The following is a 24751-nucleotide window of genomic DNA, read 5'->3' as shown; positions in this document are numbered from 1 at the left end:
GTTTAGCACAAGTTTGTGTCTTGGTTTTGTCTGCCTTCTAATGTAAAGAAATTATGGATATGTATTCTCAACCTTAAGGCCTTTTTACTTTTTCATTTATTTGGTAATGCTAGCAAGAGATTGGAAAGTGGCTGTTTTCTGCAGGATAAAAGAGGCAAAGAGGGGATCCAAGCATTTTAGTCTTTTTTACTTTGAAGTAGTTTAAGGAAAGTTTAATGAATAAATCCTAATATAAATACTAATGAAAACTGTTCATTTCTTCCCCCTACTAATAGTCACCATTTGTAATGGGAAGATATATTGCAAAGGTTTGCCCCTACCATTAGAAAATTGTCTTCTAATACTTTCTTGTTAATGAAATTTTAAGTCAATGAGCTATTCCCAAATAGCAATCGGCCAAGCCAGGATGTGCATTAGCAGGCTAATGGCAGGCATCCGGCATTGCTGAAGGCCGTGTGGCTCGTGGCAATCCTCTAGGAGTTGGCTGCATCACTTGGAGCACTTAATACTGGCTCTGCTAAAGCACTTCTTGTGCTCCTGTTGCCTCCTTTGGGAGACTACTCCATTGACTAATAGATCTTACTGTCAGGAAGTCTCCTGTTCTTCAGTCTTACTGATCTCAGTTCCAATATACATAACTGTAACTTCTTTGACTACTCATTAATGGAAAATTTAAAAAGGCAGAAAGCCACCACACTTGTAGAAAAAAATGAAACTAACCTGTTTTTCAGTCTTCGCTGTAAAACTTGTAGAACTTGGGTTTTAAGTTAAAAGCTGCATGCATACATTTCCGGCTGATGGCAGCAGATCTGGAAGTTGGCTAGCATAAATCCCCACATAAATAAAACTACTGCGACTTTGAATCTGTCAGTGACCGATGTGTGTGCCTGTGACATGTACAAAAGCTGGCAGCAAATGAAAGCTGAGCTGAGCTGCTCAGGGCTCAAGGGAAGCTTGTGAAGTTACACAATGCGCTAGTTGAGATGTCACGGGGAAGCCAAGGGCTGGGGGTGTGGAGGGAAGACCACCAGGGCTGCGTTTTGCAAGAAAAATGGTGTCAGTACAATGGCAGCCTGCAAAGCTCCCTGGCTTGGGCAGTGGGAGCTGCTTGCAGCCATCGCCAGCCGAGGAGAGAGGCTGGTGTGCAGGAAGTAGCTGGGGAGAGGTTTTCACAAGGACCTGTTGTTTGGTTGCTCAGATTATATCAGTGTTCTGGCTATTGAAAGGGATTTGGCCTTTGGATTTTGCTTTCAGCTTTATTTATTTTTGCCTGTTCTCAATTCTCTTTGTGAATACCAATATTCTGACTCACCCAAAGCGATTTCTGCCTTCATTAAAGATTCCTTCCAGCTCCCCTTCAACTGCCTGTAGGCTGTTGCCTGCCCCTGCCTCCCCCTATGCACTTTGCTGCACATATTTAGCTCTCAGTATTCCATCACTCATCAACTCCTGCAGCTGAGGCACTTGAACACCTTCAACTGCTTTAAACGATAGTGTACCTTTGGTTCTTTGCACAACTTGTATTCTTCACCTGACCTGTTCTATACTGTCCCTGCTACTTCTGGAGCATTATTTCAAGCATGTGAGATATGGGATGAGGCAATAGTTTATCGTAGTCCTACAGCAGCTCTACTTAGTGCTGATCAACTGAAATGGTTAAACCAGGAAATTGGGCATCCAGACCCCAGAGTCTATTTCTGTTGCACTGTGTCCTTCTGTGTCACCCTGGATAAATCCATTTACCTATATGTGTCTTTGTTTCTTGGATATACATTGGTGTTTAAATTGTCTATGGTATCTACACCAAACAAATAAGACTATGCTTCTATAAATCCAAAATTAAAAGAAGCGATATAAAAAAGCAGTAATTGTATGGTTCTTTAATGGGTGTTCCCACATGAATTGCTGAGCTCTGTGGCACTTTAAAGCTTGTGTATAAGAAATTCTACAAATCAATAAAGAAAATAACCTGGAAAAGGAGGATGGGTCTCTTATTACAGCACCAAGTGTAGATACTGTAGACATCTTAATGCTAGTTAATGACTGTCCCTAATGGTATTCAAACAATGTACATTTACTTTAGCTTTTTTCAAAGTCCAGATGAGCTGCTCAGAGCTCTCTTAATGATGCGAATTATTTAACGCTCATTTGTATGCAGTATGCTCCTGCTTTGAAAGTACTTCACAGAATTCAAGCCAAAATCAGCCTTGCAGCTCCACTGAAGTCAGTGCTTGTCTGTGCATCTGTTGGTTGCTTTTCTTTTTGTTTTTGCTTGAAGAGTTAACTTCTTGTTATGTTGATTTTATTTTTTAAAGGTCATATCTGCAAAGGGGTTTTAGTCACCCTTCTTTCCTCCCCAAAAAGTAGCCTTAAGTACAAACACAGTTCTTTTGATTCTTACATCTCCCTCTTAACCCCTGCGAAAGGAGGACAGACTAAGAATATAATTTTTTTGTGTTCTTTTCTTTCCTCTACTTTGCACCTCCTAAGCACAGTTTCGGTGATATCTGGCACTTCTCCTGAAAATTATCCTGCAAAGAATCTCTGCCATCTGATGTATGCAAGATACCAAGTTCCTCTCTGTGGCCCATTTCTGGTTTAACACAACCTGAAATGATGGGGGCCCAAATCATGCAATTCTGCATGTTAGTTATGCTCGGTATAACGATATCAGGATGCACTTTCTTACGGCTGAGAGCAATATGGCATGGGAGCCTGACCTGATATTGTGAATTAAAGTAGCTGCTGAAAGGTAGAACAGACATTCTTAGTTCAGGCATATATTCATTTTTTAGTGTTGGACTTCATAACCACAATGGTTTTGTAATGTAATTTTTAATTCATTCCAACTATGTTTTTAACACATTTGAAAGAAAATAAAAAATTATCTGCAATCATGTCATTTACTCCCCCTGGCTAATGGGTAGGGATGTGATTTTCAGCTTACAGCACAGACCCACAACCATCTACTGCCTGCACAGAGTAAGTGGGAGTAATGGAAAAGCATCCTCTCTAGATGTGCATGTCACTAGAATGGGCAGAGACATCTCTTGTCAGCTGTTAGATATTTGCTGGCAGCATAGGGATGAGTGGTGAGACGTGGGAATAATGGGTTCGTTTCCAAGCTTCACAGTGGATGAATCTAGATGCCCTGTTGCCCTATTTTATATCATATTCTTACAGTATAAGACTGCTTCCCCTCTACCTTTCCTGCAGTACTGTCCTCCAGCTCCTGCCTATGTTAATCTTGATGTTCTCTACAGCTAGTTCCTTCCCCCACTCCCCTCAGCTCCTCCCTCCCCACTGCTTGCCCATCCCTTTTGGCCTGCATCTCTTCCCTCTCTCCTGCTGGGGACGGATGTAATCCCCAGAGGAATGTGGCCCACAGGCCTCTGCAGGACTTGGGCGTGTGACTCGAGAGCCTCTGATGGTGAATGCAAAGCAGGAGAAAGTAATCTCGCGGCACCTGGCAGCACAGGGAGGGGAGAGCGGGATGTTTGCAGGCTGTCCAGCCAGCTTATCAGACAAAAAATAGAGGCTAGACTTTTCGGCTGCATGTGCTATTTCCCTCTTCATTGTGTCTGGGTGATGTATTCTCTGCCTGTGGTTTTAATAAATATCTTTCAATGCTACTTTCTGCTTCTGTCCCCCTTGGGATAGCTCTTTCCAGCTCAGCTGCATCAGTGTGCTGAAGATGTTAAGTCCGAGTGTGTGGAACAAAGGAAAGAGGAAAGGGAACTTCATGTAGAGCATCTAAGAAAGCTTTAACTTTAATCATATCTCTGTGAAGCTGCTGTATATTACACAAGCCTCACCTGCAGTGTAAGTTGCACAAAGTTCTCTCAGTCATATTAACTCTTCTTACCTTTCCTCTTTGTATTTATATGTCCACAGAGCATTCAAGTGTTTACAAGGAAGATCCCAAGCTACTGCTAGGACCCAAATTTGTGCTGGTTTTTGATAAGGCTTTGCATGTAGGATGTTGCTGTGTTTTAGACAGTATCCTGGAAACTTCAACAGGGATGTAGGGGGGAAAAAGATATAAAGATCACAATTCTGTGTTTGGAAACGTGAGTTTTGTCCTATGTAATAAGCACCCATCTTAACCCTGCTAGAGCAGAACAAACCCCCTTTTCTAGCAGAAACCAGAGTTGTTGTTAATTAACGTCTTGTTGAAAACGAAGTCTTTGCCATCTGTTCTGCCACCTCACTACGAATGCCGCTCTCATTATGTTGATTATGTAATTAAAAATGAAAATATATTTTGGTAGAGTGCTGCATAGGCATCTGTGCTGATTCTTCTCCTGTTCCTATTTACCGTTCCCTGCCCCCATCCAGTACGAATAGGAAAAGGCGACAATTGTTTGACTCCTCGGTAGCTTTATCCTGGAGCTGTGGTGCTGGCTGCCAAGCTGGTGTGTGTCGTGGGAGCAGCCACTTCAACCCTGCTGTGTTTGAGCCGTGAGTCCTTTGGAAACCCTGGTTATTAGCTTCACGAGAAATCTGTGGCAGGAAGCTGCCCCTTAAACTGAAGCTGCTTTAAGTTCTTGTGAGGGGTTAACTTGAATCCAGAAGAAGAAAAGTGAAAAGAAAGAGGCTGGGTTACTTCATAAGTAATAGCATGACCTCTGAGATCAGCCAGGCTGCTCCTGTTACAAATATGGCCTCTGTCTATCTAAGGGTGGAGGAAGAGAGAAAGAGGAGGGGTAGCTTTCCTGTAAGTGGGTTAGAGCAATTACTGAGGTCTCTTACAGCAAATGAAGTTGTCAGTGTGAGTCACATTCCCTTTTTTCTCTCACTGCCAAGTTTTAGGCAGTAACCAGACAGAGGGAGAAAAAAAAAAAAAAAAAGGGAAAAGCAACAATGGAGAAAAGTTGAACTGAAACAACCCTTCATTCGGGGTATTGTTTGACATTTTAGTTCTGATCGTACATAGAGATAAAGGGTCTATAAATATCCTGTCTGCTGAAATTCCTTATCACAACATCGCCTGTCAGCTGAACAAATAGGTTAAATTCTCCAAATAATTTTGTATTTACATATGTAATTATGTATTACAGATTATATCCCTGCACCACATGGAATGAAGGCCTGATCACTGGAAAGGTTATTAACCTTTTCTGTTTTACTAAGAGATGCCCCAGTCTCAGGAAAGCAAACGGCACATACAGCTATTACTGCTGAATCAGTGTGAGCTCCAAGACCGGGCTGAAATAAGTAGATATTTTTCTGACTGGCTAGACTAGATGAAAGCATCTTCTGACACTTTTTGAAAGTATCTTAGCATTTACTTCTGTTTAACAAATGGCTGGAAGCTTTTCTATTCTGCTTTAGAGCTTTTAATGAGGCATTGTGATTCCCATTGTGGTCAATTGTTTGACACTTTTTTTATTACTGGTATGCATAGTGTTTTTAAATGTTTGACAGCTGGAGAAAGAAGTATTTTGTGCATTCAAACTTTTAGCACAAAGCTGCTGTTTTCCATTCTGCCTTTGTCTTTTATTCTTGCTGATGCAAATCAATGAAAGACAGAACTGATTAAATTACGTTTGTTTACTTTTTCCTTGATGATAATAAGACACAGCCTGCCTTTTATAAAAGACAGAAATAGAGGATGTGAATCTTTCTACAGTATTTCTAGAAAGGTTCTTTTTTTCTTACAATATAAAGGCATTTATTTGTTTCTTATGTCTTGATTTATCAGATAATGCACACTTCCTAATGTATGTGGAGTAAGAATAGAGCAGTGAACAGCAGTTAGCAATGGATTCCATTTGGAAAGCTTCTATCTTGTTATTTTTATTAATTGAGCAGTATAAAGGATCAGACTACAAAACAAACACAGCAAGATATTTCTGTCCTTCACAGTAGGACTGCCTCTGATCATTACTATAGCTGTGCAAAAACGTCCCCTCATTACAGGCTTTAGGTTTATGTGTATGCAGTTGTTATTGGGTCCTGGCTTCAGTATGTTGGTATGATACTGGAAAGAAACAAACACTGAGAGGCAGGGCTGCAGAAATAGGATACCCATGGTTGTTTTGGTGAGTAATGCGCATGTCTTGTGGATTGTGTAATACCTTTTTCTTTTTTTTTTTTCTTTTTTTGTATTTGGTTTGGGTTTTTTTTTTTTTTTTTTCTGTATTCTTATCCTCAGAAAGAAGGCCTGTTTGCCTGTCTTGTTTGTGCAGTATTTTTGCAAGGAAGAAGATCCTGGATGATGAGTGCATTTCCAGAGGTCAACAGCTGCTTGTGAGATGGTAGGACAAGGTCACCAGGAGCATAGACAATTGCAGCAGAAAGGTTTTGGGAAGGGTAAATGGCAGAAACAGGAGAGGAAGAGAATGAGCAGAAAGGAGGTGGTAAAGAAGTCACTATTATACTGCCCTCATGATTTTTTTTTTCTGCATTTTTCAGGAACAGAGAAAAGCGAGGCAAAGGATAGAAAAGGCAAAAGAAGTGTCTGAAGGCTTCTCAGCAGTGTAGTCAAACCTCCCTGTTTCACAGATGAAACTAGTCTGAGGGAGTGATATCACATGGCAGCTGAGCCAAATCTAATGGACTGGTAGTATCAAGGACGCTTCTGCTCCCAGCCCTCCTGCTTTCTTTGTACAGGTCTAGTGCTTGTCTGGCCCTTTGATGAGCTCATGCAGCTCAATAAACTGTAAGAAAATTAATTCAGTAAAAAATATACCAGTCCAGTAAAGGAGGAGAGCTGGACACTCTGAGAATAGAGGCTGAAACTGCAATGAGTGGGAGAAGTACGGATGTCAGATTTTTGCTGCAGATTTGGGGTGTGCTGGGGGATGCCTCACTGCTATTCTACGGCCAACCTCCCACTTCACCTCCTAGGTGAAAGGGCACGAGATGAACATGGCCCGATCAGGGAGGCTGACTGGGTTGGTGAAGGGAGTTCACCCAGCAGTGCCAGCCCATGCGGCAGAAAAAGGAAAGAATGGGACTGCAGGAGCCCGGGAGGATGTTGTCATGGGTAAGAGTAGTGGAAGAGGAACCAAGGAGGAAAGAGGACATGCTCAGAGCGACCACAGAAGGTTGCTGCAACAAGCACCAGAAAAATGCTTGAAAACAGGGCAATGGTCCCATCTTCCATATCTAGCTCCTAAAGGGTTTATTCTTGTGCATCCATGTAGTAGTCCCTGAAGGAGAAGTCCTGTCTATGTCCCTTATTTAGGTACACATTTCTCCAAATTGGGATTTGATGAGAGGACAGCTGCTGTTTTTTTATTATCTGTGACAAGCAGCAGTAAAAGCTGTTCAGAGTTCATGATGGAAATGTATCCATATATTGGCATTTATCCAGCTGCACTTCACAAAGGTAAATGGGACATGAGAGTGGCACGCTGCCCCCTTTTAATCCATTTTCTATAGATGGGGGCACTTTGCCTCTCTGCGTGAAAGGCCAGCACAGCTACTGTGCTAATAAACACTCATTTCTCACTGCAGCATATGCGCTTCCCAGACTCATAAATCCAGGCAACTTGTAGTTGAATAACAATTAAATATCCACATGCATTTCCATACCACGGTCTGGTGCGCAAGGCATAGGCCTAAGTGGCTGGACATCTGCTGCTTGCTCTCCCACACGTACTGTTAGGCAGAGCATAATCACTTAATCTTACCCTACTGCCATTAATGGTATCTTTAAAATTGGATGCAGAGCATCATCCTGCAGGTATTTTGCTATCTCCTTCAAAAAGAATGGTGTTCTCTCTCTTGCTCATTTTTTTTTTTGTGCTTTGTTTTGTTTTTTTAAAGCAGCCTTTATTGTAATAGTAAAAAATAATTTTCCTTGCTGTTAGTCTTTCTCTCAGGATTTCCAGGCCAGGGATTCAGTTTGGCTCTGTTAACATCAGTGGGAAATGAGACAACGTATTGAAAAGTTAGTTGAGATGCAGGACGCTGATAGGTCCTGACAACAATTTTGTGTCACTTGTACAAAACCCAGAGACTCAGTAATGCAGTAAGACAAATGTAGTGCTTGATTACAATGGATGTATTGCACTTCTAAAAGGCATCTCTTATCACTAGGCTCTGCATATCTGGAGTAATAACCACCATATGTCAAGTAAGACAACAGTAATGTGAGCCAGATAATTTTCCAATTGTTAAAACTTTCAAAATCCAAAAAGCTACAAATCTCTTAATTATTAATTCAATATAGCTAGATCTAGTACTGGTGGCTGAATGGAACATCTTTCTGAGGTTCAATCTTTCCCCTGGTCTAACTGATAACAGCCTACGTGGCAGAGTTTAAAATGTTATAGCCATTTAAAGAAGTAAGAATTGTATACAGTTGTTACCCATCTTGAATTTCTGTGCAGCAGAATTACCACATGAAACTGCAGTTCAGATGTTCCCATTTGTTCCAGAAAGCTTGAACAAAGAGATAAGCCTTATAGTTTGCTCTGAACTTACCAAACGTCCTTCAGTGGTGAAGCTGTATGAGACACAAGGCCTGTCTTTGCATTGTTGTTGTATAGTTACCTATCAAAATGCTTATTCCCTATAGAATTGTCAAAAACGTTTAATTTCTTCCCTGACCCACACGCCGTGTGCCTGTCAGCTGCAGAGCAAGTCCTAGCCATGATCACAAGAACATCCTGAATCAGTCTCAATAATTCTCATTTCCTTGTCAAAGATCGGATCGGCAGGGGGTGAAAATTGTACCATTAACATTGCTGGTGTTAGAACAGCTTTGTCCTTCTGCTCCCCAGCTCTACCTTTTCAAACTAGGTTAATTTATCCAGAAGAATTAATTGAGATAACAAAGCTGTCAAGTGAGAAAGGCCACACAGCGAGACAGCACTGCTCTGAACATCTGCACAATCTGTATATTTGATTAGGTACCGCAGCACTTGCAGATTATTGTTGTTAAAGTAAATCTTTCTTTTGCTGTTTTCATGTAAGGCTCTCTGCTGTAAATCCTGTAGATGTTTGCTCTCTATATACCCACACTGTTTGAAAAAAATAGAGATGCTGATAGTAAAAAATATATTTGCTGATTCAAATGTCTTGCTAATTTACATATAAGAAAAATATGCCAGGGGTCCAATTACCTAATGAGAGATGCAACATGGACATCAGTGGAAGGTGGATGGGGCCTTCAAAATTTGCTTCTCTCACACAAATAGTCCCTTGATACATATAATGAAAATCTCCTTTTGTTTATAATGACAGATGCCACAGGGGTTTGTATATTTGTGTATTACTTTTTCTCTAGGAGTGTTTATTAACAAATGCTTGAAAGTTTTATGATGTGGTGAAAACTGTGTATCTTATGATAAACAGGAAGAGCTCTGAGGTATTGCATTACCCCTGTAACGCAACACAGATTCCAATAGCTTGGCTCTTTTTTTTCAAACTACTGTGACACCACTTCCTTCAGGAAATCTCTTGTCTGCACAGCTCTTATCTGCTAGAGATATGCAAAATTGCAAAAGAAATGGTTGATTTAAAAATTAATGATGATTCATCAATTTCAGACTGTAGAAATTAATGTCTGTAATTTATATAGTATCTATTAAAAATATGGAGTACAGACCCTTTGGGCTCTCAGGTCAGTGGACTGAACAAAGTGCAAGGCGAAGAAACATGCCTTCCATCTCTCCTGCAGCACACGTGCAGCTTAGAGAGCAAAGATGCAGATTTCCCTGCAGGTGCTTGAAGTGTGTCTCAGCCGTAAATCTGGAGGTGCCTCTTCAGCAGTTCAGTGTCAGCAAGGCCAGTAAAGGAGAAGAGGCAGTCCTTCTTCCTTGTCGTCTGCCAAGACTAGCAACAGGAAAGCTAAGTATGACAGTTCATATGTGGAACCTTATATTCAGAAGAGCTGTGCTATGGCCTCCAACTTGCTCATAAAGGCTGTCACCCACTTGTCTCGTGATGTATCAATGTTGGCTGAATTTTGAACCCTGGTGACTTTTATGTGAAAATCTCAGAATCCCGTTAGTATACTGTTCCCTATCAGTTGCTTCTGTTTAGCTACTGCCCATCGTTTAAACTAAATATAGTAATAGCAGACAACTTGGAAGTATACCTGTGCCATCAGAAAATCATTGGCTACATGTGTGTTTGTGATGAACATCACCCCAGCTGACAATAACATCAGTGAAACCAAGTCCTGGTAAGCTCTTTTTAGAAGGTCTGGTATCATTCCCCAAACTGGTTCCCCATGAAGGGCCTTGTGTGTCTGCCAAGTGTTTTACCTGCACAAAGCCAGATGCAGTGGGGTCTGGATAGCAGCACTCCAACTATAACCCTATTCCCATAGCTCATTCCCACTACCTGTTCATTGTACTTTTATTTTGCATTCTTCTCCTCCTTCCCCACCCATATTCTCTTTTATTCTTTCCTTCATCAGCCTTCTCCTCTGCCCTCACATGAGCCAGCCTCATTATAAATGCTCCCTAAATTTTTAGCTATGAGCAAGAATTATTCATAGTAGTTGCTGCAATATTTGGACAAAATAGACCCCTAGTAATCCTGTTTCTACATTGTTTGACTTCTGCCTCTGTTGGAGTCATCACTTGTCCTGTCTGTAGCTGAACTGAGAACAAGTCAGGGAAACAGACTGCATATTTTAGTATTTGTAAATTATTAGATTTCTGAGGTTTTGTAATAATCTTACCTCCTTTTTTGTATTTTCTTGTATTTTCCTAGCAATCAATGATATAAGAAATACAGAGATCAAGGGACTGATGTTATTTACTAGCTAAATCTTTTTGTAAAAACTTAATATCCTTCCAGTGCATAAAGCTTCGGCACAAGAAAACAAGTCATATAGCAGGACTTCAGTGGCATCCTCAGAAGTCACTGTAACATTCTGTATAAGTATTGACTATATGTACGTTTTGTTTTGTCAGTCCTGTGAAGTAACTTTTTATCTGGTCATTAAATTATCTTATCATCAACAGCATGTTTACTGAATTTTAAGTCTTGGGTAAGATGAAGCAAGATCATGAGGAGTAGTTGGTTTTCAAAAGATACAAGCTCCAGATAACTGAGGACAAGTAAAGCACACAGCAATATTGAAATCACTCAGAGTTTTATTGCAGCTGACTGAGTGTGCTTCAAGGCTGGGAAATTTCCATTACTGAAGTACAGGACAGTGCCTGGATACTGCTGCTACTTGCAGCTGAAAAATAAAAGCAACTTAATATTATATAGACAGCAACAAAATGTCAGTATATTAATTAAAATTGTTAGAATTATATAATAAGCTTTTAAGGCTGCTGTGAAATTGATCCCTTTTAAAACATTCAGAATGCAACTCTAAACTAATTGTACAAAACTAAGGAACATAAAAATTACCTGAGATTTCAACTGTGTTTTCAAACTATATTTGTGAACAGCAAATCTAACAAGAACATGATAGATAATACAAGACATCTACAAGTGTCAGATTGACAGTGATGGAATGATACCATGTACAAGATCAAGGTTGTTACTGGCAGTATAGTTCTGCAATTAATAATCTTTTGTGCTCCCCTTGGCATGCACAAAACAAACATAGCAATCTGTTTACTAGTTTTAACTCCATGTTGTATAAGCCACCTCCAAAGTCAGTCACAATGCTGAATACTGGGGAGGGGGGGAAGGTAAATTTGTTTTGGCATAGGTTGTCCAGCAGTTTGGGTGAAAGACTGTTTTTAACTTCCCAACGGCGTAAGATTACAGTGAGATCCTCATTTTCATTGAGGTCACTTTACACTGTCAAAGCAGTGGTTGACATTTAAATGAAAATCAGTCTCAAGGGATTTCAGCTGTATGTCACCAGTTAAATCAAGCCCAGGTAGGTGCTGACTGGAAGTTATTAGCATCTGATGCTCTTTATGATTCTTAGGATAGTTCCCTGTGGATCAGAGCTCATATCTAAGCAATTTAAGTTTGTGTCACATTCATCACCATGGTTCCTGAGTGCCTTATAAGTTAAAATATATCTTTATAAAACATCTTACATGTCTTATTTCTCTCTCTCATCACCCCCACACAGAGGCTTAAGTTCTTTTTAAATAATGTGGGGAAAATTGTTTTATATACTTAATGCCTGCGTTTTGTTGGGATGATGGGGAGGTTCAGGGTCATGCCGAGGTGCTCTGAAAGCAAATGCCATACTCCTACAGCTGCTACCAGGAAAGCTGTCTTCAATGTCCCTGCACAAATAATACAACTAATAAAATGATGATGATTTTGGGAGATGTAGCCTTAGTTTTAAATTAGCACAAAAATTTGAAATTGCTCCCACCCCCAATGAAGAGTGGCACCGTAGGGCAGCTACATAGTGTTTGTCCTTTGCCTAAGCCTGACAATGCTGTTTCCAGGACTCGTAGTGCCTTTTGTAGTAATACATTTACTTTTCAAAAGACCTATTTACAGAACATGAAGTTAACAGTTAAAGTAGATATATATAACAGTACAGAGAATTTCTAGACCCTGACTGTAGGATGAACTCATCCATGTGACTCCTGAACTTGATATGAAGGGAGATAGTCCAAACCATGGCATATCTAAGCTGACCCATTGTACAGCTTAGCTGTTTCCTAAAATAGCTTTCAAACTGAAGATACTGTGTTTCTGTGTGGACAAACTCTTCTTAGGAATGCTTTTATTTCTGCTTGGAATAAAAGGGGTTTTTTATCTTCCTGCTTTTCATTATCTGCTATCATTTTTTTGTAAATATCACCTCTTCTCCCCAACATAACCCTTTATTTTGATCACAGAAGTAATAACTTACTTAAAACACATTTACGTTCTTTCCAGAATTGAGGCTTTAATGTCACCCTGATAAGGCAAAAGACCCAACATTAGGTGCAGGTAATGGCAGTGTATTTAAATAGGTTGAAAAGCAATGGTGACACTTGTCTGGTCTGCCTATCTCAGTAATGGTAGTGCTTCAGTGAAATACATACACTAAGTTCTGTCACAGGAGAAATTGTTGGGAAAGCATGCCATAGCCTTTTGACCGTTTATTTGGGTTTAATTGGATTAGACATATATTTGAACACAGCACTCAAAGGAGCTGACAGTCTTTCCACAATTTCCTGGTCTGCCTGGTTGGTTTCCTTTTTGATCAGACATCCCGGTGAAGGTAGAAAATAATCTAGATATACGCCAGTTTTTAATTAAATTTGCTATGACAGGTTGTGTTTAAGCTAGATTCTCTATAATCATTTGTTTTGCATTTGCTGATGACAGATTTATTTATGTATGCAATCAGAACTGTAAGCATAATTTTTTTAGAGATAAGAGAACCTTTTAAATAATATTTTACTTGGTTTCAGAAAATTTAAACATTTATTCACGTTTACTGCTGTCTAAACTGACTGAGAAAAATAATGCTGTGTTTCTAAATTGCAGAACACATGATGGAAAGGAAAGCATCATATATAAGTGAAAATCAATATATCAGAAGCATTATCCCACTCATATATATAAAAAAACCAAGCAGTATAGTTGAATGTACGTTAAATATGGAGGAGTTTATTAGATTATATTGGTCATCCATGACAGCTTTCACTCCATCACTGGCCATCTGAAGCCCAGACCCTGCTGGGTACGTCTGCCTCAAAGGGCAGTCCTCAGGCTGCAGTTTGCCTAACTGGATGCACAACCAAAGCCAGTAACTCTTTCCTCTTGACTTCTGGTCAGACAGCAAGCCTGATGCTTTGGGGGAATGTTAGCAAGCTGTAATCAGGAGATTATACACATTTGGAAGCAGCTACGGAAAACTGCAATTGTTCGGTTAATAGCAAAGGAAGCTGGCTTGCGGCAAGTAGTGACAGGAGAAGGTGGGATGCCAGAAATGACCCTCTGGCAGCTGGGAGAAGGAAGACAGAGTGCATTGGCAGGGACACCTTCAAGGCAAAGGCAGACATGAAGCAGCAGGATTGCCAGCAAAGACATCAATAGAAAGAGCAGAGCTGAGTGAGAAATGTTGAAATAAAGAAGAGGGCAAAGTACAACTGGTGAGAACCTGAGAGCAACTGGATTGCCATGTAACCTTCTGGCTGAGCACTGTTATACAGGAACGCAAAATTAGTAACTACTTACTAGAAAAGAGCTTGATAGTAAAGGGGGTAATCAGATGATTCCACACTGGGGTCCTCTGATAATACTGGGATGGGTATAAACATGGAGACACAGGCATACTAAGCTGTATATGTATTTGAATGAATTTTCGAAGAAACAGAACATACAGCACATCTCAAACAGCTGTGGAAATAGTAGTTAAAGCAAGTAGCTGTAGGATTTCAGATCTGGGGTTAATACTTTTTGCCAAGACCATTAGAGAACTGCAGAAAAAAAAAAAAATCCTAAGTGGAGTTAAGATCCTTGTGTATAACTTTCGCAAACTTCCAGATCAAGCAAAAGCTTTTTTAGGAAAGCTGCACCTTGCAGAACAGAAAAGACTGACGCTGTTGCAAGCAGCTACCATGGCATGGTACGAACCACCAACCACATTTTCAACTCCCATTCAAAGCCTTGAGCTTATTTACATGGGAAAGAACTAACAGGAAAATATAATTCTATATAAAACCAGTATGTTAAATAGAGGTTGCAAAACTATGCACTAAAGTTAGGAAACGTAAGAAATAAACTTGCCCTTATTACAGTAATTCAGCTTTTGCATATAATAACCTTGTGCTGCATGACATCAGAAGGTTGTAGCACGGCCAAGCGCCGGGCACAGCCCTTCTGGGTCTCAAACACAAGAGCAGCCCTTTCTTCTCCTGCCGCTGACTCACGCCGCGCATCCTGCGCCGCGCTGCAGCGGCCCGAGGGCCGGCGGGCCGCCAGCGCCGCCCTCAACGCTTCCCGCGACCAGGAGCTCGACCCCCGCTCCGCGGCGGGGGGAGCGGGAGCCCCGGGCCCCGCCGCCCCCCCCAACACCCACCCCGGGCTCCATTTCCCGCCCCCCGCGCGCCGTCCCCTGACGCCTCTAATGGCGCCGGAGCGGCCGCGCGGCCGCAGAGCCGGCGCACCCACCACGTGACCCGTCCGCCGCGCCCCCTCCCCAGCGGCTGCGGTTACCGCAGTCCCCGGCCCCGCCCCCCAGCCCCGCCCCCGCCCCGCCGCGCCCTCCGCGCGAGCCCCCACCCCCCCGCCTTCTCCCCTCCCCCCCCCCCGGCCCGGGTCGATGCGCGCGCGCGCGGCCGGCGGCGTCTCCTCACAGCGGCCGCGGCGGTGACGGCGCTGACGGGGCCTGGGGCCGGCGGCAGCGGCGGGCGCTCCACAGCGGGCGACGTCTCTTCTCCTCCCTCCTGCATCCTTCTCCTCGTCTCCTCGTCCTCCTTCCTACTCTCTCCGCCCCACTCCCCTTCCCCCCCGCCCCCCCCCCCGCACGCAGTCACCGCGGTTCCCGGCACGGACAACATGGCGGCGGTGTCGGGGGCCGGGGCTGCGGGCGGCTCTGCCAACGCCGGGGGCCCAGAGATGGTGCGGGGCCAAGTGTTCGACGTGGGGCCCCGCTATACCAACCTCTCCTACATCGGCGAGGGGGCCTACGGCATGGTGTGGTGAGTGCCGGCTGCCGAGCCCAGCTGGGGCAGCGCCCTTGCCCTCAACAACTCCCTCCTTCCCTCCCCGCCGCCCTGCCTGGCCGCAGCCTCCCCGGGGCCCGGCCCCGGGCTCCGGCCAGCCCTTCCAGGGGGGAGAGGCCCGTGACTTGCCTCGGAGGAGGGGAAGCCGGGGCTCAAGCATCTCAGCCTCGCTCTGCATTTCCCTTCGTGTTCTGAGGTTGTCCCTCCGGCATCACCCTTCCCCTTCCCCGCTGCCGCCCACCCCCGGGTGTTCCCTGCCCCCTCCCCCGCGCCCCCCCCCCCCCCCCCCCAAAAAAAAAAATTCCTCCATCGATGAGTGCAGCTTTCCTTTCGGTCGTGCGGGTTTTTTCTTGAATATTTTTTGTCCCTGCCTCTAGAGTTGGTTGCTCTCCTTGTTTTCTTCGTCTCTCTAGTGGGATTGTGGGCGTTCAAAAAGGGGAAAAGGTCGTAAAATCCTGCTGCCAGCTCCGCGTTCCTCTTTGTGCCTGTGCGAAGGCTCACCTGGCTGCGTGTCCCTGAGGTCACGGTTGATAAAAAAAGTGAATCTGTGTATACGAGTTGCTGCCCCTACCTGGCTTTTCTTAGGACGTGCTGTCTGTGCTGCATAGCCTGCCAGATTAGTCTGTAAATTAACATGTATAGAGGTGAAAGTTCCTTCAGCTGGTCTAGCTCTTGCTTATTTTGTATCATGAAGACTTAGATGAACTCTCACTAAAAAGCGATCGTGTGTGTTTGCTTTGGTTAATGTCAGTCTTAAAGAGCTAAGTGAATGAACTATGAAATAGTAAAAATGTGAACTAACTGGATTAAGAGTGCAAGACGGGATATTTTAGCGATCTAAATGAGTTGGGAGGATGCTGTGTGATGGTGTATCTAGTGACTGGGTTATAAATATGACATGTTCAGTGACCTTATTTAGGATTTCGTATTCTGTCTTTTAGTAAAACAGGTTAACACCCCCCCCCCCCTTACTTCTGAAATAATTTAAGAGATACAGATGAAGAACTTCTTTTTATAATTTTTTGTTGCAATTTTGTCAACTTTCTTCCAACACTGCTTCTGTTTCATCAGCGTGTTTTTTGACCAGAGGTACTAAATGAGGTTTACAGGCTGTGACTTCATAAAAGCTTTATCAGTGTTAATTTCTTTCTCTAATGCTTAATCTTTTGTAAACTTGTGCACTTCTCAGTGAAGGCTCTTCACAGCCTTCAGCTGTATGTTACAGATTTCTATAACTAGGTTTTTGCATATAGTCATTGAGTTGTGCTGGCCTGTTAAAATGAAAGTCATCTGGTATTGCAGTGTGGAAGCTTTCGTCTAGGCCTGAATTTAGCTAGGAAATGAGCCTCTCACAAAGTTTTGAGTTGTGGCCTTCACTTTTTTGCAGTGGGAAGAACCTTCAAAATGTGAATCAGAACTGTTTACAGTGTAAAAATATCTTTGTTATCATTTTAGTGTTAGAAATCACAGTAATATGTCCAGTCCAAAAGTTGTTAATATAGTTTATGGTACAGGCTGTATTTTATTATGGTGTTCTTTATCATCTGAGCTAGGGCAAGTAAATTGGTGCAGATAATCTCAGTACTAACTGCACTGGTTCACCCTTGCAGCCTGATTTAGAAAGGTACTTGGGAATAGAACTTTCAAGATGTATGTTGTGTAAAGTGAGGCTCATATCAACAGTGTTAAAAGTGTGTTTAACAGGCAACGTGTTAAAGCTAAAATATTTCGCCACAGATCAGAGATTACAAGAAGCAGTACGATGGCAGTTGATGCCCTTTTTTGGCATCACTATGCTAGTGAGCAGACAGAGGGGAAACAGGGCCACTTTCTGCCCCTCCAAATAGTATGTTACTAAGTTCTATATGGAAACTGTTTCCCCTCCAAAACTATATAAAGCTATCTTTTATTTACAAATTTATTCTAATACGTTGTGTCTGCTATGAATGCAGTACAAAATTGCTAACAACAAATCCAAATCTCTGGTTCAGATGAAATAGGTGTGTTTTCTACTCTGAAATTATTAATGTGTAATACTAAATTCTGTTGTTGTGCTCTTAATTATTGCTCTTCTGCCTTGGGTGTGAAATGACAGGGAACAAAGTCTCAGTTTATATTGTGTACTTGATAAGAAAAGTGTTAGATGCACTTGTAATTAAATGCCATAGCAACTGTAATGTATTGTAGTGCCTAACATACAAGCTACTATGATTAAATAAGATTACTTATCAATCACTAGACATATAGGTTATGCAGTTTAATACTGTATGCTGCTTCTCTTGCTTTGATTGCTAATGAAGTGAGGATCTGCAGAAGCTTCTCCCTTGGGGGGCGGGGTAGAGGGCAAGCTATGAGTGTGCAGATGGAGATGTTTCCTGCAACTGCAAAATCCATTTAAATTTGTACACTTTAATGAAAGAAAGCAAAGCAGGCTCTGATGGTTTTCTTTCTGACCCACAGCTAATGTGTATGGCTTGGGAGATGCTAGTTATTTACAAGTGCATTGTGCTACAAGGCTTGTTATATGGAAAGCAAGTGACTTAACTCTCAAAGTCCTTCATTCTTTTCCCTGTTTTTCCTAATTCTTATGCTTCTGGATTATTAGACTAGGGAGTTGAAAACAATAAAATTATTTTAATTATATTAATGAAAAGGCAAATTAAGTATTCTTAGGATAGTGCTGTTATGGTCAAGTCTTCCATTTTGGTTTTGCAGCAGAGAGAATAATGTTTGAGAAATATTGATCACAACATAAAATAACAGCATAGGAAATAGAGGAAGATGCTGATGGAATAGGCTGTACGGGAATGTTCTCTCATCTGGATTTGAAAACCCTTAAAGGCATTTAACTATTTCCCCTAGTGCAGTCATTTTTGACACAATCAGGTTTTGAGGAAAAATAAACTTAACAGAGCAATATATTTACTGTTATGTTGTGGTTGCACATTTTCAACTTCGTAAGCAGAAAAGGCATGTTATCAGGCAATCCCCCATTTTAATGTCCTCCAGATAAACTCTGCCAAAAATGTTCATCCTTTCCTACAGGCTTCCATCTTACCCAGAAATTTGGTTGCTAGGGGTGAAGCGGTTAATAAGTGGATATCCATGTCAGCATCCCTTTCTACCCTATTTTTTGTTTTCAGTATTTCTGCGTGTGAAACTAGGGGATGACCACAGTGCAGACAAGTTTTAGCCAAATTCCTCAGCACTGCCTAGGACTGCAGGATGTTCTTTGACCAATTTAGTCATGCAGCCATGTTTGTTACTCTGAATTAATTTATCCAAATATATGCAAATGTTGTATGGTTTGTTTGGGTGGTGGTTCCCCCCCCCCCCCTTCCCCTTCTCTTTTGCTTAAGGGTTGTTTTGAGGGGTTTTGGAGCGAAGTTCTGACTTTCCCTTTCTTTCAGTGATAGGCTATTATCACCCTCAGTCAGCTGGGATTGACTTTCAGACCAAGTCTGAAAGTTTCAGAACTACCTTTCAGACACAATAAAACATGAAAGGTTTTTGAGATTGTCTCTTCCCAAAATGTTTTTTTTTTTTTTTTTTTTTTTCTTTTTGAAAACAAACAAACAAAAAAAGTGCAACCTGTTAACAGGCAATACTTTTAAAAACACACCAAAACAGCAATAAAAACATGATCGTGTTGAGCGTTAAAATTCCCACACGGGTTGTTCTTCATGCAGTTGGTCAGTGGTAATTTGGCAAGGATGATTATTTGTTTTACACTGACAAATTAACTTTTTGGAAAAAAAATAGTGAATGGGAATGTGATAGGGATGTTCTCTTTTATATTCTGTTTTTTTGAAGCCCTTTTTGTCATCAGGCTTACGTGAATGTGAAGCATTACAACTGCTGCAAATAACTGCATATAAATAATAAAGATGACTGCTGTTGGAAGAAAACAATCTTGAAGTTCAAATCTTGCATTTCTTGGCCTGAATTTGACTGTGGTGTTACAAAGACATCTTTGTGTTACTGACGTGCTATAGAAGAGTGATATTAGAAGTTAAGGTAGTCAACGTTAAAGTAATACTGAAAAGAATATTTAAAACATTTGGCAGTAGTTTTTTTCAAAGTTCTGCTCCTTTCTGCTGTCTCACAGAAGAGCCCTACTTTTAGAGGATGGATAATTTAAAATGAAATCTGAGAAGTATATCCATAAAGAGACTTGAAACTGAAAAAAATTTGGGTATAGTGTAATCTGCAAGGCATAGATATTTATATTAAAAGATGAAAATAAAAAACTTGATGAGATTGATAGTTGTGTAATATTTTCTTTCGAGACTGTCCAAGTTACACAAAAAGGTAGTGTTTGCATCCCACTGTGAGGGTCAGATTGGTGATCTCGGGTGGACTGCTTAGTAGCAAGGATCAGAAGCAGCCTGTAATTTTTTTTTCTGTTAACTATTGCATTGATCTGGAGAGAGTATTCTTTAATGGTAGGGCAAGTGTAGAGATTCATGTCTCTGTTTATATGTGCTTTTAGGGAGCACAGGTTGTGCATGGGTGTCAATACCTGGTAATTAACATGTTCTGGTCTGTGTGATAAGGAGAACAGGGAGCTGATACATGTTAGCCAACCCTAATACCTCTTCCTCAGTGTAAGGATCAGAGTAGAGAATTAGGGAACGTGATGGGTGGCTAGTTATCAGCTTCTTCCCTCTGGGGAGAAGGCCAAGGTAAGCATTTCCCTTCAGTCACTCAGACTTCCAGCACTTGCTTAACCTGATGTGGAAGCACGAAAGGAGCAATTAGAGCTGCTTCGCCTGCTCCTCTCCCCTGTGATGAGACATGTGGCCGGCAAGCTGTGCGGCAGGTGTCGGGGCTGGGACAGCAGCTACTCACTCTCCGGTCGTATCAGAGCTGTCTTTAAGATTTATGAAAGGTGAGAGAGCAACTTTTCCTGTCTGCACCAAGTAATGGGATACTGGCTTAACAGTTGAAGAGTACAGCTCAGGAACACTTATTTTATAAATAAATACGTGTTTTCTTAACATAGCATGATCCAACCTGTGGAAACAGACAGACATAACTCATTTTTTTAAGCATGATTTATTAAGGAAATAAGGCTTATATGTTCACAGTATCTGTATGTGGTTGCATCAGTCCATCTCCTCTACCCCTATGTGTGATTCTCAAACCTGTTGCCCACCTTCCATCAAATTTGACAGATGGTAGAAGTCTTAAAGATGGAAAGTTTCTGAAGTTTCTTAAAAATAGGTATTTTTCTAGAGTGAATAGATCGTATATGCAGCTTCACTGAGGAAGAGACTGCATCAGAAGGTCATATATGAGAACTCAGACTCCTCTGGAGAGATGTGACAAATGCCTCAGTTTCACGGATGGATTTATTGGTACTCTCGAGACCAGAAATGTGTATTTGTAGGACACCAGGCTCTGTTAGTTCAGTGAGCTTGTTGTTTAGGAGTGGGGATCTACAGACCACGGAAGAGTTAATATCAACTGAGTAGATGTACAGCTCAACTTGAGTTGAAAACTAATACTTTGCCAACATAGTAATTTTTTTAATGCTTTTTATGTTGGTGCTTTGTCATAGCTTTCAGCTGTGATGTAGAAATGAAATTAACTGATCAGTTTGATATTTAATAAAAATATTTTATCACATCTTGCTGTGGAATATTTCATAGCATAATGTAGGTTGGATGGGACTTCCTGAGGTCATGTAGTCCAACCTCCTACTCAAAGCAGGGCCGATGTCAAAATTAGATCTAGTTGTTCAACTTGTCCACTCAATATTTCCAGAATCTCCAGAGATGGAGACTCCACATCATCTCTGGGCAGCTTCTGGTTCTAGTGTTAAACCAATTGCCCCGTGAAACTTTTGCCCTTAAAAACATCAGAGGTTCTCTTGCCGCAACCTGTGACCATTGCCTCTTATCCTTTCAACTTTTTACCTATGAGAAGAGTCTGGATCAGTTTTCTCTAATCTCCCTTTATGTAACTTAAAAAAGCAATTAGATGCTTTCCACAACCCTTCCTCCCCCCCTTCCTAGCCTATACAAACCCAGTTTCCTCAGCTTTTTTCTTGTATGTCATGTCCTTCTGCCCTCTGTGCATCCTAATGGTTTTCTGATGGACTTGCTCCAGAGAGAAGAAAACTGGATGCAGTATTCCAGATGTGGCATCACAACAGTAATCACTTTCCTGAGCTGCTGGCTATGCATTTACTAACGCAGCCCAGTCCGTGGTTAGTCGTCATCACTGTGGGCAGGCACTGCTAATGGATGAAGTCGGATGTTGTTCTGGTAATCTAGAAAATACTTTTATTTGCACTTAAAGCGGGGTATTTTAGGAACTTTTCAAATAATGTCTGAAAAAACCCCAAACCCCACATCATCTTATTAAGTGATTTCGATTGTATTTGATTTTGATTTCCAGATCACTCAAATGAAGCATATGGAGCCATAAACATATTTTAGACTGTAACTTTCCTTTTACTGTGTTGTAAGGTAAATTAAATTAGTAGTGTATATGAAATGTAGCAAAGTGTAGTTTGTTTCAGGTGATATATCTGTGTAAAACCTAGATTCTCTTAATTGCTAGGCCACTTATTAAAGACAATTGTTTGTGAATGAATCTCCTTTTCAGAAGGGAACTTTCCCTTGCTTTTGGGCATATAAAGGAGCTATTCTCAAACTCATCTTTTTGCAAAGTACATTAAAAGCCAAATATATGTCGATATCAGCTTTGACCAGGTAGATTAATAAGATCTAAGTAGTAATAATTGCCATTCATTCAGATGGGCTTATTTGATGAGATGTTGGTAGATAGTTTGGCAAGACGAGGTTTGTTGTGCTCCATCAGTGTGCAGCAGGTTGGTTTCTGTTTCAGACCATTCCTGTCTCCACCCTTTTCCGCCAGCGAGAGCTGGCACAGGGGCAGCCCCCGTCCCCTGCAAAAGGGACTGCACCCCGGCTTCCACCCGGGAGGCTTTGGGTGCCCTGGCTGCAGCAGGCAGTGGTGGATGAACTACTGATTTGTGTGTGTGCACATACATATGTCTGTGGCTTGTAGAAAGACTTTAATAGAAATACCATTCTACTAGATTGGGGCAGGATCGTCATGACAGTCCAGTTTTTAGTGGAGTTGTGCATGGGTTTTTACTATCCATCTTGTTTAGCAGTACCTAAAATCACAACAGCTGAAGTTATATTAAAGGAAAATGTCGTCTTTAAGAGAATTTTCATAAAATACTGAAATACTCTGGTGATTAGAATGCAAATAAGAGTTTTTGTTACATGGTAGAAAGTAATTTGTCTGTGTTGTGGGTAGGTTTTTAAGTACCAGCAGCTTTCAATTAGGTTTACAGTTTATAATATGTAATTACTTAATTTTGCCGTTTTTCTTAAAATTAGCAGGTGTCACTGTAGTACCTTACTTCTTGCTTGTTTGGACGGAAGGCAGTTTGTTCCACCAAATATTGCCAATGTGTCCTGAGTAAAACTTGAAGTCATTTGAGCACCACAAATCAATATGCCCCAAACTGCTTCAGTCTGTAATTTGTCTGAATTTACTGAGATTTGGTTGGTGCAAAGTACCCCAAATGACATTCAGGTTAACTTTTATATTGGATTTTTCCGAGTGCTTCATAAGTGTGAGATACCTTCCTTTTAGCTACAGTAGCCAGTATGTCTTAATGCTGATACCCTGTCTGGACAAAACACAAAACTGTTAATATGTTGAGGGAGGTGCTAGGATTTACTGTTGGCACGTCTCGTTAAAAAGGTGGAAGTAACATGACAAAAATGCCTTGTAAGTTGATACTGAAGGGAAGTAACTTCTGGTAGTGGTGGATGCACGCTCGGTGCTAGTGTGTTTTTTTGTTTTGCAACTGGAATACTGAACTAACCATGGCAGAGTGGACAGTTGCAATGAGCTTGCTTTGTTACAGTTTTCAGTTTGTACTGGTGTTTCTACAGGTTTAGGAAAACCTCTGCTTCAAAGTATGCATGAATTATTTTGTTCAGTGATTTATTTCTTTATTTTCTGTTGGAGTGAAATACTGTGAACTATTTCGTCTGAAGATTTATATCATGTGGAATCAATTATATAAGCTAATTACTGAAAAATATAGTAATTGTCTGGATCTTGTGTTTTTTCCTTTTTTTAAAGCTGGTTTTAGGAGGATTATTTGGGATATAAGTCAAATTAGAACCTTAGTAGACAAAAGAGTAAACCACAACGGGGGATTTGTTGATACTGTTACCACTCACAGCTCTGTGGTAGTGCTGTCCCTTGTCTCTAGGAAAGGGGAAATATTTCCTACACACATTTACAGTGCCTGCTTTGCTGCTACAGTGGTGCTGGTGGTGGTTTTCCAGGCTCTGGAGTAACACTGGGTATGTAACTGACCTGCCAGCACTGTCTTGGTGGCTTTTTGTTGCCTCTTGAGAAGCCATAAGCACATGAGGAGGAAGTCAGCACTTCATCTGCTCGTGTGTGGAGGTTTGGCTTTCATGACAGTCGGGCCTAGACACTTAAGCTGTGGTTTCCTTGACTGACTTGTGCTGATCTCAGGCTGTGCTGCATCTAAAGGGGCAGCCTTTCCTTTCATGCCTCAGGTCATGTCATTCCTTCCTCCACTCTTGTGCTGGTGCTTACACAGCTGTAGCGTTAGCTGTGTTGGAAAACTGTTTTAGCTGAAAAGTTACTTCATAGAAAATAAAATTTAAAGGTGGTAAATTGATGTGACTTGACGCAAAACCTTGTGAGTGGTAGTGCTGACACAGGAAGGTAATAGGAATACAGGTAAAGACTTCTTTACTGTTCATGTTCATAAGCTGCTTTGACTTTGGGCTGCTTCAGTTCTCTTAACTGGCACAAGTCAAGCCACCGCTTCAACCAAAAAAGTGAGAAGGGGTTAGGGTTGTCAGGCACAAAAAAGAAAGTGAACCCTATCCACTCCTTTTAATTCACTGAGCCCTTAGGTTGTCTCTGATGTTGTTGAGCTCTTACAATTTTATTCTGAGGAGTTTACCCACAGGAATTGTCTTTAAATTTATATATAGAGAAGAAAGATCATGATATTTAGTAGCATACTATCTTATCAAAAGCAATGGGTGCTTTTGGAATGAGGGGTTTATTTCGCAGATAGCCAAAGGGCCTTTAAACATAAGGGTGAAGTTTGCCTAAATGTTAAATTTGGCATAGATGCTATCAAAGGAAAT

The 24751-nt window shown here is 41.4% G+C and overlaps 1 protein-coding gene and 1 long non-coding RNA gene across 2 annotated transcripts in view; one reads left to right on the top strand and one right to left on the bottom strand.

Moving 5' to 3' along the window:
- Window positions 1-11045: 11045 nt before the first annotated feature.
- On the bottom strand, window positions 11046-14840 carry LOC116965370. Its single transcript, XR_004409317.2, has 2 exons — window positions 14068-14840; window positions 11046-11152 (listed from the first exon to the last, which is right to left on the bottom strand). It is a non-coding gene; the product is annotated as an uncharacterized LOC116965370 (long non-coding RNA).
- Window positions 14841-15168: 328 nt separating this feature from the next.
- The window catches only part of MAPK1 (mitogen-activated protein kinase 1), a 36293-nt gene continuing 26710 nt past the window's right edge, over window positions 15169-24751 (top strand). Inside the window, exon 1 of the mRNA XM_033008037.2 lies at window positions 15169-15533. Within this exon, the coding sequence (XP_032863928.2) occupies window positions 15391-15533 (143 nt within the window). The 5' untranslated portion in view covers window positions 15169-15390. The remainder of the gene's footprint in view (window positions 15534-24751) is intronic.

The sequence above is a fragment of the Tyto alba genome, unplaced genomic scaffold, assembly GCF_018691265.1.
Source record: "Tyto alba isolate M040663 unplaced genomic scaffold, T.alba_DEE_v4.0 Super-Scaffold_44, whole genome shotgun sequence".
NCBI lineage: Eukaryota > Metazoa > Chordata > Aves > Strigiformes > Tytonidae > Tyto > Tyto alba.
The sequence above is the reverse complement of the archived record's forward strand: the minus strand, read 5'-3'. Positions and strand labels throughout refer to the sequence as shown.